Source organism: Gymnoscopelus braueri, assembly GCF_963280865.1.
Source record: "Gymnoscopelus braueri genome assembly, chromosome: 9".
In the NCBI taxonomy this organism is placed as follows: domain Eukaryota; kingdom Metazoa; phylum Chordata; class Actinopteri; order Myctophiformes; family Myctophidae; genus Gymnoscopelus; species Gymnoscopelus braueri.
The window spans coordinates 53,320,776-53,339,132 of NC_137610.1; the positions used below are offsets into that span (position 1 = coordinate 53,320,776).

Sequence of the window (18,357 nt, forward strand, 5' to 3'; positions counted from 1 at the left end):
ACACACACACACACACACACACACTACAGCACTACAAGCACTACGCTCCCAGCCTTTGTTGGCAGCGGTGGACAGTTACAAAGTACATTTACTTGAGTACTGTACTTGAGTACAATTTCAGGGTACTTATCGCTGCTGTCGGGCAGAAACCTCTCATCTCCGTATTCTAACCTTTTGTGTATTTTCGTAAATTAACGCCCTGCTCGATCACACTACAGAGTCACACAAACGTGTCAAAAGTAGCAGGTTGGAGCTTGTAGATCTGATACTTTTGCGATTTTTTTTTATTTGAATCCTGAAAAGTAGCAGTTGGACATATGCAGTGGTGGAAAAAGTACTCAAGTAAAAGTATCAATACTGCAATGTAGAAGTACTCCATTACAAGTAAAAGTCTGGAATTCAGAATTTACTTGAGTAGAAGTACAAAAGTATTGGCATCAAAATGTACGAAAATAGCCGATCTACAAGATCTGCTATTTTCAAATAGCATATGTAGGCCTATAAAATAGGGCTAAAGTGGTGTGTTTCATAATATCAGATATAATTTATATTTGAAAAGTAACGAGTAACTGAAGTTTTCAAATAATTGTAGTGGAGTAAAAGTACAATATTTGCCTCCGAGATGTAGTGGAGTAGAAGTAAAAGTACTGAAAATTGGAAATACTCAAGTAAAGTACAAATACCTAAAATTTTTACGTAAGTACAGTACTTAAGTAAATGTACTTAGTTACTTTACACCACTGCAGTTGGACATATGAGGATTCCACCCGACAGAGACGATATACTTGAGTGCTGGACTTGAGTACAGTTTCAGAGTACTTTTAACTTTTCTGGCCCCTCACTCTTTGCACACAAACACAGCACTACACTCCCAGCCTCGTGTGTGTAAATCAGTGGTTTTCAACCTTTTTCATGCCAAGGACCCCTAAATTGATATACATTTGGCCGTGGACCCCCATCTGAAAATGTTTTGTGTCAGGGACCCCCCCCCCCCCAGAAGCAAAGATTTGATTAAAAAAATGTTCGCTTTAAAAAATATATGTATTCAAAGACATGCACACATTTTCTAGATTTTTCAAAAATAGCAGATCTACAAGCTCATAGCGCGGCACTCGGTGCCGCGCTATGAGCTTGTAGATCTGCTATTTTTGAATAGCCAAAGCTCAGTGGTTAAAATGATCGTGACGCTATGTTAACTCATTTAGCTGGGGACCCCCTGGTAACCCCCCCCCCCCCCCACCCCAAGGACCACTGGTGGTCCCCGGACCACTGGTTGAAAACCAGTGTTGTAAATGAACCAAGGCAGCAAGTGTATAGCAGCACATTTCAACAACAAGGCATTTCAGTGGGCTTTTATTACATAAAACATTAAAGGGATAGTTCACCCCTAAAATGACTTTTTTTCCTATGGATTAGTCACCCCATGGAGACTTGAATGCATGGATATTTTTTTAGTTTTTGTCTCATTCCTAAGACAATAATTTGATGACCGGCAGCGGTTCTGGTAGGAGACACAAAGAGTCTCCTTTTGTGTCTCCTACCGGAACTGCTGCCTACCGGTCCACTGGTCATCAAATTATTGGCTTAGGAATGAGACAAAAACAAATATCCATGAATTTAAGTCTCCATGGGGTGACTAATCGATAGAAAAAGAAGAAAAAAATTGGGGTGAACTATCCCTTTAAGCAAAAGAAACTCAAGTATTCAGTAACAAGTAAGAAGAATAGTGCTTTTGTCGTTTTGTGAAAGTATGTTTTACACTGGTACTCAGGGCCGGACTTACCGTGGGCTAGGTTGGGCTGCAGCTCAGGGGCCCCCTGGGGGGGCCTAAAAATAATAATAATCTAAAAAAAAAAAAAAAAAATATGATCAAATTGTAAAGTAACCCTACCGAATTAACCGAATTAAAGTAACAAAAACCCGAAATAAAAGGGAAAAAAAACGAAGAAAAAAATATATAATTTTCGCCATGCGTGCCAGGGGGGCCTCAAAAATTACTCTAGACCAGGGGCCTCAACTCCTACAAATCCGGCCCTGCTGGTACTGTTACTTTTATTTACCGTAAAGTCAAAAATAGTACTCCTCCCACCACTGAGTAAATAGGGTAGTCTGCATTACGTCTTGCTTCACAATTGTAAGTTATTGTGGCCAGTGGTTAAAGCTATGTACATTTAGTCAAGTGCTGTATACTTTAGAACCATCTTAAGGTACTTTGACTCTACTTGAGTCCGTCCATTCGTCAATACTTTATACTTCTACACCACTAGTCTACAGTGGTGTAAAGTAACTAAGTACCATTACTTAAGTACAGTACTTAAGTACAATTTTGAGGTATTTGTACTTTACTTGAGTATTTCCAACTTCCAATACTTTTACTTGTACTCCATTACATCTCAGAGGCAAATATTGTACTTTTACTCCACTACAATTATTTGAAATCTTTAGTTACTAGTTACTTTGTAGATTTTGATTATTATCTCAAAACCTACATTAACCACTTCAGCCCTACATCCATTTTTTGGCCATTTGAAAATAGCCGATCTACAAGCTCACAACGCGTCGCGGAGCGACGCGTTGTGAGCTTGTAGATCGGCTATTTTCAAAAGATGTTTATACATTTGAAAACTTAAAATGGGACATCCTGCATAATGAGCACTTTTACTTTTTGTACTTTTAAGTACATTTTGATGCCAATACTTTTGTACTTTTACTCAAGTAACATTTTGAATTCCGGACTTTTACTTTGTAACAGAGTATTCCTACATTGCAGTATTAGATACTTTTACTTAAGTAAAACGTGGGAGTACTTTTTCCACCACTGCCACTATGTGTGACTGGTATAGGATGCTGTGACATGGAGGGCAACTAGAGATGAACCAGACCCTCTCTCTCTCTTTGCACACAAACATCATGGCAGCGCTGAAGGTTCACTCCCAGTCTATGTGTGTGTGTGACTGTAGGGATGATGAGACAACAACAGGCAACAGGGCTGTGTTAAGTGTGTGTGTGTGTGTGTGTGTGTGTGTGTGTGTGTGTGTGTGTGTGTGTGTGTGTGTGTGCGTGTGCGTGTGCGTGTGCGTGTGCGTGTGTGTGTGTGTGTGCGTGTGTGTGTGTGTGCGTGTGTGTGTGTGAGAGTCAGGCTGGTGTTCTGGGAAAGCTCAGCCTGTTAAAAGACCCAAAAAGCATGGAGGATGAAAGGCAGAGCCGCTGGGCCGGTGCCTCGCGTCTCTTGAGGGCCTGCTGCTGCTGCTGCTGCCGGTGCGCTGTGTTGTGTTGTTGGGATGTCGTGAGATCAGGGCCATGCCTCTCTGGAGATCCACTAGATCCATTTAAACCAGTGGTTCTCAAACTTTTTTCATTTCAAGGACCCCAAGTTTGGTATGCACTAGAGACATGGATTCCCATACAGTAAGTCTAAGTCTAAGAGTGTACAAATGGAACCGTTGGTTCCATGTGACAGCTTGTGGCTGGGATGGTGAATGTCCTTGATGATACACAGTCATTTTGACTATACGCACCCCTTCCCGTAGAGTTCCTGGGGAGAGGGAGGCTCACCTCCCGTTATGCACCCAGCCGTCCACACCACCCCGCTGTAGGTTCTAACGTTTGAACGTGGTGGGAGTGGATGCTCTCTGCTGATTGGATGAAATGTGCAAACCACCTGCAAAATGTATTTTCTGTTCATTAAATGAGCTGTAGAGACAGAGACACCCCTGTTACTGAACCAACACTATAGGGCATAGCAGTGGCGGCCATTTTCTGGTCCCATCGTTCCAGAACCCATTCCTTTTGCCCATAGAGATTTCCAAAAATATGTATGTATTATTTTAAGACTAGAATCAAGCCATCCAGGATACTGGGGAATCATTCATGACCATAAAACATTTGATTCTGTGAAAACAATTTTTGAATATTTAATTATATGATATACTATATTCAATAAATACCCTTTGTTTTGCAGTTTTCAACAAAAAAAAATATCACAGAATCAAATGTTTTGTGGTCATGAATCACCAGGATCCTGGATGGCTTGATTCTAGGCTTCAAATAATTTATAGAAATATTTTTAGGGAATCTCTATGGGAAAAATTAATGGGGTCTGGGATCGATGGAACCAGAAAATGGCCGCCACTGCTATGCCCTATACAGCAATGATTTCTATCACAATGTATAGCTTTAAAGGTATAGTAGGCAACATTAAGCCTATATTTGAAAATTACCTCTATATATATATTTTGCATTTTTTCCCCTCTATCAGCCACTATATAATGATGCTGGGGTGTTTTCCTGCATTGAAAAACACTCCTCTTTCTGAAATCCGTATTTTCCCTACTATTTAGGTTACACATCCGGGTATCCGGTGCGTAAATTCACGCACGCATGTGCGCATCCGTGCGCGTCCGTGCCCGTGTGAACTTTTTACTTTCGGTTTTAAAATGCTCTCAAACTTCGTTTTTTTAGGCACATAATTTACTTTTCAAAAAGCGTTTGGATAGAATTTAGTTGTTTAACTTCATATATGTGGTCAATTTGTCATGAAAGAGCCTATTTAAAAATAAAAATTCGGAGAACCGGCAGGGGTGGGCAGTTCCTTGAATTGTATCCGTATAAAGCACCCTATATTCGGCATGGACGGTTTAGAAGCCTCCTTAACTCTATGGAAGTCCTCCCTGCGACACCCCCTGGTGGTCGGGGAAACGAACTGCAGGAGTTTTTTTCATTGTTTATCTCAGAATCGCCTACAATCCCTTTAACTAAACTAAACAAACACAACAAAACAAATATCCCTCACACTATCTTTATGGCATCCCTATTCATGGCACGTTATTACAGGACAAAGTTGGCCCGGACCACTGGCGTAGCGGTCCAGCCGCCGAGGCTCAATGTAGCCTGACAGCATGTCGCGGGTTTTAGTGTCACTCCCCATCCAGTGTTGCCATGTCGGCTTATTATAAGCGATTTTGGGCTTCTTTTTCCGTAAAGTTGCTTGTAAAAATTTGGTAGTTTCGGGTTGTGGTTTTTGGGGCTTGTTTCTAAAATGTTGTTACTTATTTAGGCTTGCTTCCAAAAAAAATATTATTATTATTATTTAAACCAGTGGTTCTCAAATATTTTCACAAATGTTTTGTGCCAGGGAGTATTTGTATTGTTACAATGTTTAAAAAATATTCAAAATATTCCACATTTTGTTGCAAGAGTTTTTGAAAATAGCCGATTGATGCGACACGTTGTGAGCTGGTAGATCGTCTATTTTCACATAAAGCGCTCATGTGGCCTATAGTTGCTTCTTTTGGGCTTGTTTTCATCACAAAATATGACAACACTGACCCCATCTCTCTCCCCATTTCCTGTCACCCTACTGTACTATCAATAAAGGCATAAAAGGCCAAAAATAAATCTAACAGGACAAAGTTGTCAAAAATTGTTAGGATAAAGTATAAAATAGGGCTTAAGTGGTTAGTATGGAGGCGATTTGTTGTTCGCGGACAACCACAAGCGAAGGTTTTCTTCATGAAAGTTTGCCTCGAGAGCTGCTTAATGCCACACGCATGAGTCCTCAATCTGTGGACCTCCAAACGAGGCCAGAACTCCCAGAATCAGACATATTGTTCCTGTGTGTTTTCTCATGTTTGTTGTGGGGCAGCTCATCAGTATTCCCACGAGTCTGTCTTTCGGCAAGAGGCTCATCTCAGCATGGGTGGCTTTCTGCTCCGTTCCTCCAGTCCTTCTCCATCCATGAAGGATCTGCTGTCCGATCTGACTGAGGACCGGGGCCGTCGTTTGGGGTCCATGCAGGGGGGCCTATATCAGGGGTGTCAATTGGGTATGGCAAGGTATGGCAGGTTCATAGAAAGGAATACCAGCACTCACTTAAGTGAGTGCTGGTATTCCTTTCTATGAACTTTATCCGCCTGAACCGTGCACCCTGTTGTAAAACTCGTCTACCTTATATATGTATATTACTTAAAAAAAAGATGATATAACGCATAGTTTTCTATGCATTTTGGGAGGTTTGACCCCCCCCAGCAGCGCGGATACGTGTCCCTTATTCTAATCTCTGTGAGTTGGCAACCCTAACCTTGCCATAACTTAGCTTTTGCTGAACTGACGCCACTGGCCTATATAGGGTTCATATTTAATATTTTCTCCACCTCTGAACTTTTTTTGTAGATAAATTGGTCTTAGATCGGCGCTGATCAGACGGACTGCAGACATCACGTCACGGCGTCCGCGCTGTTCCACGGTGGGGGGGGCACGACTCACAAGCCACCTTTTTCACCCCCTCCTCCTCCTCCTCGTGTCTTTACCTCATCTCATGTGTTTCAAATTGTTTTCCGATCACATTCTTTGTCGAACCACTTGTTAACGTCAGCCAACGGGCGCTCCGCTCGCCGTTAGCGCGGCGGCGCTAGTCGAGGCGCCTTTGCTCCCGAAACCATCACACGCTAGCGGAGTTCATGGATTCAATTAAAGAGCGTTTTTAGGCCCAGTAAGGCTAACTGGGGATGGCAGGGGGGTTGTTGGGATGGTATACTGAAGGGACTGGGAGCACGCCTTGTGGCCGCGGCTCACAGCCCGCGGACAGCTGGCACACATGAAGGAGAGCCCACCAGCGTGATGATGAAGACGATGATGATGATGGGCACCAGCTTTGAGGACAAGGAGAGCATTCCAGAGACGTTACATGTCTCAGCCTAGGAGCCAGTAGTGGAAGAAGTACTTGGATGTTTTTACTTAAGTCAAATAATAGCCTGGCTACCACAATATGGAAATACTCTGTTATGACTAAAAGGCCTGTATTCCAAGTTTTACTTGAGTAAAAGTACAAATGTATTGACATACTGACATACTATTGGCAACATATACTTACTGTACACTGTAAGTATAGTATGTTGATGTCAATAGCCTACTGTAAGTCTTACAGTAGGTTACCAAAGTAAAAGTGACATAATTTGTCAAACTTTTTTTAAATATAGCAGATCCAACACTGCTAAAGTGTCCTTTAGCAAGGCACTGAATCCACAACTGCTCCCAGTACAATAGTATTAGACTGTGGTTGTACTGGTCAGTTCCCAGGTTTTAAAGTGTGTGTGTGTGTGTGTGTGTGTGTGTGTGTGTGTGTGTGTGTGTGTGTGTGTGTGTGTGTGTGTGTGTGTGTGTGTGTGTGTGTGTGTGTGTGTGTGTGTGTGTGTGTGTGTGTGTGTGTGTGTGTGTGTGTGTGTGTGTGTGTGTGTGTGTGTGTGCGTGTGTGTGTGTGAGTGTGAAGCAGGCCATCGCTGAAAAAGAGCACTCGTGCTCAGCAAACCTACCCTGGGAAAATAAAGATGGAAAAAAATATTTAATTACTTTCCAGTACCGTTAGGAACATCATGAGCCCATTAGCATCAGTCTCTCCTTGTTCTTATGGGACTCATCATCTCTCTCTCTCTCTCTCTCTCTCTGTGTGTGTGTGTGTGTGTGTGTGTGTGTGTGTGTGTGTGTGTGTGTGTGTGTGTGTGTGTGTGTGTGTGTGTGTGTGTGTGTGTGTGTGTGTGCGTGTGCGTGCGTGTGCGTGTGTGTGCGTGTGTGTGTGTGTACATTGTAAACAAGGTGCTACACACATAACAAACTGTACACCACATTAGGCCTTAGTGATAATACAATTGTTCTCCAGTGGAATTTGTCCTAAAGCAGTGTTGTCACACTTTAATTTCATGGACCTCTGAGTGAATGGAACCAAATGGTAAGGGTCCATTTGGTTCCAGTGGTACACACACTCAGAGTTACAGACAGTGGTGGAAAGTAACTAAGTACATTTACTTAAGTACTGTACTTAAGTACAATTTTGAGGTCTTTGTACTTTACTTGAGTATTTCAAATTTCCAAGACTTTTACTTCTACTCCACTACATCTCAGAGGCAAATATTGTACTTTTACTCAATCATTTGAAAACTTTAGTTACAAGTTACTTTCCAGATATAAATTATGATATTATGAAACATACATTAACCACTTCAGCCCTATTTTATACGTAGTCTATTTATTTTTGAAAATAACCGATCTACAAGCTCACAACGCGTCACATCGCGACGCGTTGTGAGCTTGTAGATCTGCTATTTTCATTATTTTAGTACATTTACTTTTGGTACTTTAAGTACATTTTGATGCCAATACTTTTGTACTTTTACTCAAGTAAATTTTGAATTCTGGACTTTTACTTGTAACAGAGTATTTCTATATAGCAGTATTGGTACTTTTACTTAAGTAAAGATTTTTTTCACCACTGGTTACAGACCTAAATAAAGGTCCATCAAGGAACTCTGAGGGTCCCTGGACCACACTTTGAGAAACACTGTCTTAAAGGTTTGATAGAGGCTGCCAGTCATTAAATAGAAACATTATAATATGTAAGTCGTCTGGCGACCTCTTGTGGCTGAGAATAGGCATGAAGAAAGGAGAACAACTACTAAAGGGGAATACCACTCATTTTCAACATTGAGCCATTTCTAAGAGCACTTTTAACAGGTGGTGTAAAGTGATTTTTAATGTGTTTGTGTTCAAATAAGTGTTAAATAGCTCTATATTCCCAGAGTAATCATTGCTATAGAGTGTTTGTTCAGTAACAGGGGTTTCCCTGTCTCCCCAGCTCTTTAGTAAACAGAACATACAGTAAAATACAAAAAATAACAACAATTTTCTCCAATCAGGAGAGCAAACATAAATGGGACAAGCAAGGTGAAACTGGAAGTGATGAAACAGAAGAATGAGCAGACATACATGGAGCTGAAACACTATGAAATGGAGGCTGATAAAAGATCTTTTAGTTCTCTCTCCTGATTGGATAAAATTGGTATCCTGACCTGAACATTTATGTTGTTTAATAAAGAGCTGGAGAGGCAGGGAGACTCCTGTTACTGAACAAACACTCTATAGCAATGCATACTATCAGAGTATAGAGCTACTTATACTCAGTGGTGGAAAAAGTACTTTTACTTAAGATATTATACTTAAGTAAAAGTAGCAATACCACAATATAAAAATACTCTGTATTTAAGTAAAAGGCCTGTGTACAAAATGTTACTTGAGTAAAAGTACAAAAGCATTGGCATCAAAATGTACTTAAAGTATCAAAAGTAAAATTACTAAAAGGTTTGAAAATAGCAGATCTACAAGCTCACAACGAGTCGTGATGCGACGCGTTGTGAGCTTGTAGATCGGCTATTTTCAAATAGCCTATGTATAAAATAGGGCTAAAGTGTTTAATGTATGTTTTATAATATAATAATTTATATCTGCAAAGTAACTAGTAACTAAAGTCATCAAGTAATTGTAGTGGAGTAAAAGTACAATATTTGCCTCTGAGATGTAGTGGAGTAGAAGTAAAAGTACTGAAAATTGGAAATAAAGTAAAATTACCTTAAACTTGTACTTAAGTACAGTACTTGAGTAAATGTATTTAGTTACTTTACACCACTGCTTATACTTTTACAAACAAATCGAATAATCTCAATTAATATTTTGAGAAACCACACACACACGCACACACGCGCGCGCGCACACACACACACACACACACACACACACACACACACACACACACACACACACACACACTCACACACACACACACACACACACACACACACACACACACCAAAGGGTATGGTGTTTATTTTCATTATAGTTTATTTCAGAAATCTGACATTTAGTTTTTAAAAAAAAGATCAGATACTGTACATGTTTAAAGAATTATAAACACAAACACTGGAAATGTCTCCCATGTGTACTGTAACATCGGTATTGCAAGGTTTCCCCTCTATCACTAGGGGGCGCCACCTCTATGGGCAATACAGTACAATCATTCTGTTTAGGGCTTCTTTAAAATGTGTCCAGATAATACATTGTATTCCCTTTGGAAATATATTTAAAAACAAAAACAAAACAAAAGATATTATTCAGCATTTCAAACCTCATCGCCCAAGAGGTGATGCTATGGTGTTGTTTTTTATTAGTTTTCAGTGCTAAGATTCCAGTGTATGTAACAAATAGGGATTTATTCATATAATGTATAGCTACATATTGACATAGTTTTTTTGCATTCAAGGAAAAAACCTTGAACCTGATTTATACTTCATGGTTGGTTGGTGCATGCCAAAAACTGCAGATCTACCAGCTCACAACAACCTGTCATCCCCACAACGCGTTGTGAGCTTGTAGATCGTCTATTTCAGGAAGTATAAATCAGATTGTAGACAGAAGATGCTCTCATTGCTGGTGCAGCTTTCAATAGCGGTCCATAAATCAGTGGTTGTCAAACATTGTCAACATGTCAAGGAACTCCAAATTAATATGTATTTGGCCGCATGTTTACCATATTTAATATTTCAAGCACTTTGAGAACTCTTATTGATTAGAGTAGCATATGAAAAGTACTTTTTTGCATTTAAATATATATTAAAAACATGTTTTTAATTAATATCTTTATCACCACATTCATATACATATCTATTTTTGAAACAAGCATTGTTTTGTTTTTAAAAAATGCATGTTTTCTTTTATAGTTTTATTTTTTATATAATCCTTTTTAGTTGATATGTTGTTCTGTCAAATAATTGAAAAACTGATAAAAAAAAAATGAAAATAATTCCCCTTAAGAGAAAATCCTGATCCCGATACGGTTGCAAATATCAGCCCAATATATCAGCCCAATCTGGGTACATCGGACCGTCAACTAATACTTCATTTTGCTACCTGTTTCACATGTTTCTATCCTCTGTGAGAGGAGGGACACATGTTTCTATCCGCTGTGAGAGGAGGGACACATGTTTCTATCCTCTGTGAGAGGAGGGACTCATGTTTCTATCCTCTGTGAGAGGAGGGACACATGTTTCTATCCTCTGTGAGAGGAGGGACACATGTTTCTATCCTCTGTGAGAGGAGGGACTCATGTTTCTATCCTCTGTGAGAGGAGGGACACATGTTTCTATCCTCTGTGAGAGGAGGGACACATGTTTCTATCCTCTGTGAGAGGAGGGACTCATGTTTCTATCTGGTGTGAGAGGAGGGACACATGTTTCTATCCGCTGTGAGAGGAGGGACACATGTTTCTATCCGGTGTGAGAGGAGGGACACATGTTTCTATCCTCTGTGAGAGGAGGGACACATGTTTCTATCCTCTGTGAGAGGAGGGACTCATGTTTCTATCTGGTGTGAGAGGAGGGACACATGTTTCTATCCGCTGTGAGAGGAGGGACACATGTTTCTATCCGGTGTGAGAGGAGGGACACACGCCGTCATTCTGTCACATCATGTTGTTGTTGTTGAGTTTGGTCCATTCAAAGATGTCCTGCTCACACACAATGTCTGAGTTGATGAGGAGGTAGCGGTCGCCCACACAGAAGTGCTTTTGGCAGGCGGCGCACTTGAAGCACTCCAGGTGGTACACCTTGTCCCGCACGCGCATCGTCATCTCGAACGCACGGATCCTCTTCTCGCAGGACGCACACAGCCCGTCCTGACCGAACAGCCTAGAGGAGAGAGTCAGATTGATTGATTGATTGATTGATTGAAGTACTTTATTTAGAACATACATGGGCAACTGGCGGCCCGGGGGCCACATGCGGCCCCCAACTTCACTTAATGCGGCCCACAGGTTAATATCAGAATATTAATGTTACTTTTCAGGATTCCAATTCAAAAACGGCAACAAAATAAATCAGGATTCCAATTCAAAAATAGCAGGGTGTACTTTTGGCTCCGTCCCCTCAGCCAAAAGTACACCCTGCGTATGTCACTGATCACATGACCTCAATCAATTACCCAGTTCTAGGCAACATAGAAGGGGGGGGACATTTTTCTTATTTCCACACAACAGCTCTGACTCTGAGGTGTATTAAAGACATAGTTTAATGTTGAAAATGAGTGATATTCCCCTTTAAGGACATGGAGTTCATCCGTACCTGAGATAGTCTCTTCGGCAGAGCTTCCTCCCCAGCTTGTAGTAGAGTCTTCGGCCCACCTCGCCCAGCCGACAGCCGCACAGGTCACAGCTCAGACAGTCCTCGTGCCAGTACTGCTCGATGGCCTTGAGGAAGAACCTGTCCCCGATGCTCTGCTGGCAGCCCCCGCACGTCAGCAGAGACGGTGGCATCTGGAGGACTTCGTCTACTGGCTCGCTGCAGAGGACAACCACTTATTAGGGACGTCAAGTGTTTATAAAGGAGCTGGTGGTGTAAAGTAACTAAGTACATTTACTCAAGTACTGTACTTAAAGTTGTACAATGCAAAATCACAACTAACGATTTTTAGCAACCTCTGCTGGTCACTACCGTCACTGCATAGAATTTCCGTAATCCTCGATTACCCAGAATTCCATTCGTTTTCACCGGAAGCCGGAAGCGTTTCAAAAAGCGATCTTTTAATTGTTTTATACTATCTACGGATCGTTTCTCTTAGCCAGTGGAGCATTAGTTACCATGAGCTGTGCTTTCTTTTTCTGTTCTTTTTCGATCTTCCAATCCTACATTATCTTAAAATCAGCGTGAGGTTCCTTTTTGTTAATAGCGCGGTAGTTCCTGGCCAAACAGGAAACCGTTGCGGTAGTTCCTGAGGACGTCGGCCACGACGTCATGACGTTGGCCAGGAACGTCATTTTCCCGGGAAAGTCCCCCCCGTACACGTTCAATAGAAAATATATAAATAAAAGGCTTCCGGGGGTGAAATTCACGGAGTGGGTGTTGTGAAACTTTTGCCACTCGCAAAAGATATACAATTTAACTTTAGTTTTGTTGAAAACGTTACCTAGTATTACTTTAAGTAAAGTGGTATTTGAGGTATTTTTACTTTACTGGAGTATTTCCCATTTTAAATACTTGTACTTCTACTCCACTAAATCTCAGAGGCAAATGTTGTACTTTTTACTCCACTACAATTATTTGAAAACTTTACTTACTAGTTACTTTGTAGATAATTATTATTATTATATTTATTATATTAATTATTATATTATAAAACATACATTAACCAACACATAGGCTATTTGAAAATAGCCGATCTAAAAGCTCACAACGCGTCGCATCGCGACGCGTTGTGAGCTTGTAGATCTGCTATTTTCAAACATTTTAGTACTTTTACTTTTGGTACTTTAAGGATATTTTGATGCCAATGAATACTTTTGTACTTTTACTCAAGTAACATTTTGAACACAGGCCTTTTACTTGTAACGGAGTATTATATATTATTTTGTGGTATTGCTACTTTTACTTACTTACTTACTTTAAAATATCTGAGTACTTCTTCCACCACTGCTCAGGAGTGTGGACAGTTCAGAAACCTGTCTACCAATGACATCATCGATGGGGATTCCAAGCTAATAGAAACTACAGCCTTTCTCAAGTTAACCCATTGTTGTTGTTTTTATGAAATCTTGTTTGAAATGACCAAACCTGCCTAGCGATAATGTGACGGGTCTGCAGGTTTCTGAACTGTCCCACAGCTCTCCTCTGAGACACAGAGTGAGACAGAACTGGTTCCATCTCATAATGAGCATTAGTGAGGACCAATTATATGAAGATAATGTTGACAATGGGTGAAGTGATAATTGAACAGCTATTAATCTCTCTCTCTCTCTCTCTCTCTCTCTCTCTCTCTCTCTCTCTCTCTCTCTCGCGCGCGCGCGCGTGCACACACACACACACAGATGATAAGTCTCATTAGTGCTGATAAGTCAGGATAATATATCTATATTATATCAATACTGTGATATGAGACATTCATATCATCTGGAATTTCAGATTTGGGATTTTAGTTATCGTCGTCTTTATCTGGTTTTAAAGTACAGGTTTTACAGTAAAGTTATACAATTTTCCGAAACTTACATGAATGTTTTGCAGGGCTGAATTATTATTATTATTATTATTATTAATAACAATAATAATAATAATATATTCATATTAAAGGCAATACTGATGATTATTTATCCAAAATCTCATTGTGTAAATATTTTGTGAAATCACAAATACTCATCCCCACAATATGATCACAATTTTGGTCAAAGATATTGTGACATTTTATTTTGCCCACATCACCTATAGCTTTTTAAAGGCATGATCCCCATCGATTTAAAGGCATATAATCTGTATAAATACCTCGAAAAAGTTAGTGACACCCACAGCCACGAAACTAGAGGGAGCGTAAACAACAATCTGGTACCACCCACCCATAAAACAAACATGGGCAAATTCTCCTTCTATAGCACAGCCACCAAGGAATGGAATAGTCTAACCCCATCCCTCAAAAAATGCAGTTCGCTGGGCGCATTCAAAACAGCCCTAAAAACCCATCTTTCTGGAGGCCGAAAGAGGAGCTAGTACCAGTTTCCCTGTAGACAGACGACCCCCCCCCCCCCCTCCTCTTTTTTGTACATATTTTGTATTTCCTCATGCTTTTTTTGTATATAATTTTTATTTTTCCATGCTTCCCCCCCCCCTTTTTTTGTACATATATTTTTTAAATGCTTTTTTTTGTACATAGTGGTATTTTTTCTGTATTATCTGTATTTTCATGGAACTTTCATTGAACTGTTTGGTTGCTACTATATATGTCATATATATATATAACAAAAGCATTATAAATGTAACTGTGTTGTTTTACATTCTTTTGCCTAATAAAAATTTCAATCAATCAATCAATGAAAATCCAATGTGAAGCCCAGGCTGTCCAAATAAAGTCTATATATAGCACATGATATGATCAAACATGTGTTTCGACATGTAATAGACATATTATTATCCTCTTGAGGGAGCCATTACTCTGTTACAATAACTACAGTGACAAAACAAGTTATAAGTTACTTTCAAAACGGAAATGAATTGAGTTTCCTCATGGTACAGTATACGAAAATAAGATGAAAATGGCAATAGTTTGTTATGTAAACTGCAGTGGTGTAAAGTAACTAAGTACATTTACTCAAGTACTGTACAATTTTTAGGTATTTTTTACTTTAGTGGAGTACTTCTAATTTCCAGTACTTTAACTTCTACTCCACTACATCTCAGAGGCAAATATGATACTTTTACTCCACGCCATTATTTGAAAACTTTAGTTGCTAGATACTTTAGATTTAGATTATTATTACAAAACATACATTAACCACTTCAACCCTATATACATTTCGGCCATTTGAAAATTGCTGATCTACAAGCTCACAATGCCTCACAATGCAAAGTATTGTGAGCTTTATTTGTAGATCTGCTACAGTATTTTCAAAAGAGTTTTATACATTTGAAAATGTGTGAAGTGGGACATTCTGCACAATGAGTATAGGCTACTTTCTACTTTTGGTACTTTAAGTAGGCTACATTTGGATACCAATACTTTTGTACTTTTACTCAAGTAGCCTACATTTTGAATACAGGACTTCTACTTGTAACAGAGTATTTCTACATGCAGTATTGATACTTTTACTTAAGTAGAACATTTGAGTAGCCTACTTTTTCCACTGCCTAATATGACAATAAATGTAATAAATACTATTAATAAATACTTACTCATTGGCTTCCATCGTCTTTCTCTCTATAGCTGAGGCCATGACGTCAGAACCATGAGAGATCCAAGATGATCCAAGAGCGAGTTAAAGAGTCCAACAAAAAGACACTGTACTGCGTGCGCGTGTGCGGGTGCGTGCGTGTGTAACGGTAGACTGACCGCTCTCTCTCTCTCTCTCTCTCTCTCTCTCTCTCTCTCTCTCTCTCTCTCTCTCTCTCTCTCTCTCTCTCTCTCTCTCTCTGCACCTGCCTGAGCCGCAGACATAAAGCTCAATAACTGTCTTCTATGTGTGTGATGTAGAGCCTAAATAATGATCATTTTATGCGTAATAATTTATATTTTATATATGTTTTTTTGTTTTATATCATATTAATTGAATTAATAATGTTATGTGTAATAATGATTATTTTGATGTGAGTGTGATATAGCCTAAATAGTGATCATTTCACTCAGAAACGAAGCCGATCAGTCAACATCATCATCACGTCAAAAAATGAATAAAAAATAAAAATAAAAACTATTCCATTCCGATGATCCGCTATAAGCGATGTGAAGGCAGTGATCGAGCTGCTACCAGCTCATTAGGACATGGTTTCCTGAGGCGATGATGATGATAATAATAACCCATGATTCTCCATGATGTCACTGAAGAGACGAAGATGTTAATAATCCAGATTCATATGAAGCAGATCTTGTGTGTGTTAGTATCGACCTAGTCTACAGTGTGTTGTGGACGCAGCGTTCCTCTACAGAGTCTTTCTAAAGGGTTTCCTGTCTGTTGTGTTCCTGCATCACGACCTCCTTCCTTCACAATGAGGGGAAACGGCTCTTAAAGTGACAGATAGACTGATAGAGAGACTGCAGCTGCATGGCTGGCTGGACACACACACACACACACACACACACACACACACACACACGCACGCACGCACGCACGCACACATGCACACACAGGCATGCATGCATGCACACACACACACACACACACACACACACACACACACACACACACACACACACACACACACACACACACACACACACACACACACACACACACACACACACACACACACACACACACACACACACACACACACACACACACACACACACACACACATGCATGGATGGAGACTGATTGCTGTGTCGTCGTGACAGTCTGGACACTGGAGTCATTCTATACTTTAATTGCCACATTCATTATTGTGAAACAACTCAAGATAACAGCCCTTAAAGGGGTAGTTCACCCCCAAAATAACTTTTTTTCTATTGATTACTGACCATCTGGAGCCTTGAATTCATAGATATTTTTTAGTTTTTGTCACATTCCTAAGCCAATAATTTGATTATAATAAATGTGTCCCCATTGATTCCGGTAGGAGACACAAATGCATTTGTGTCTCCTACCGGAATCAATGGGGCTAAATTTATTATAATCAAATAATAAAGGAAGGAATGCGACAAAAACAAATAAATATCCATGAATTCAAGGCTCCATGGGGTGAGTAATCAATAGAAAAAAAGTTATTTGGGGGGTGAACTACCCCTTTAATACAGTGGTGTAAAGTAACTAGGCCTAAGTACATTTACTCAAGTACCGTACTTATAAGTACAATTTTGAGGCATTTTTACTTTATAGCCTACTTCCAGTTTTCAGTACTTTTACTTTTACTCCACTACATCTCAGAGTCAAAACATACATTAACCACTTTAGCTCTAATTTTATAGGCTATTTGAAAATTTCGACAAAAACAAAAAAATCTCAATCAATTCAATGCTTCATGGGGGCATCATTTTTTTGGGTGAACTACTCCTTTAACCCTAATACACCATCATTCATTAGTTGATTTATAATATGTATTAATAATCTAAATCTGCAGAGTAACTAGTAACTAAAATACATACTTCCCTCTGACATGTGGTGGAGTACAATGAAGGATGAAATGGAAATACTCAAGTAAAATACAAGTGCCTTTAAATTGCACTCAAGTACAGTGCATTGAGTAAATATACTTAGTTACTTCCCATTTACTAGTATGTCTTCAGAGTTCAGAGTTGATAGCAGCAGCATTGATGCATAACTGGTAGAAGAGAGAGAGAGAGAGAGAGAGAGAGAGAGTGGTGTAAAGTAACGAAGTACATTTACTCAAGTACTGTACTTAAGTACAATTTTGAGGTGTTTTTACTTTGCTGGTGTATTTCCAGTTTTCAGTACTTTTACTTCTACTCCACTACATCTCAGAGGTAAATATTGTACTTTTACTCCACTACAATTATTTGAAAACTTTCGTCACTAGTTACTTTTTAGACTTCAGCCCTATATACATTTCGGCTCACAATGAGCTTGTAGATTGGCTATTTTCATTATACATTTTGAACTAGTGAAATGGGACATTCTGCATAATGAGTACTTTTACTTTTGGTACTTTAAGTATATTTTGATGCCAATACTTTTGTACTTTTACTCAAGTAAATTTTGAATTCCGGACATTCACTTGTAGGCCTAACAGAGTACTTCTACATTGCAGTATTGATACTTTTACTTAAGTAAGAAATGTGAGTACTTTTTCCACCACTGCACGTCTCCCTATTATTAATAGCTCTATTTAAGCTCTCATGAAAGCTTCTCTGTATGATATTGGGATGATATTATTGTCATTCTATTCTCCCCAAACTGTGTTTTTAGGAGCCGCGCTCTTATCAGCTGCCAGTCCCTCCAGCCTGGCTGTAGGAGGGAGAGACAGACAGACAGACAGACAGACAGACAGACAGACAGACAGACAGCAGTTGGACTGGACAGCAGAGATAAAGCAACGTCGTTCTTCTGCC

At 39.7% G+C, this 18,357-nt stretch overlaps 1 protein-coding gene across 1 annotated transcript; it reads right to left on the reverse strand.

Moving 5' to 3' along the window:
* Positions 1-9,663: 9,663 nt before the first annotated feature.
* On the reverse strand, positions 9,664-16,389 carry lmo2 (LIM domain only 2 (rhombotin-like 1)). The gene is made up of 3 exons (XM_080437359.1): positions 15,528-16,389; positions 11,940-12,155; positions 9,664-11,507 (listed from the first exon to the last, which is right to left on the reverse strand). The coding sequence occupies exons 1-3, from the start codon at positions 15,566-15,568 to the stop codon at positions 11,282-11,284; spliced, it is 483 nt and encodes a 160-aa protein (XP_080293485.1). The 5' UTR covers positions 15,569-16,389; the 3' UTR covers positions 9,664-11,281.
* Between the last annotated feature and the right edge of the window lie 1,968 nt (positions 16,390-18,357).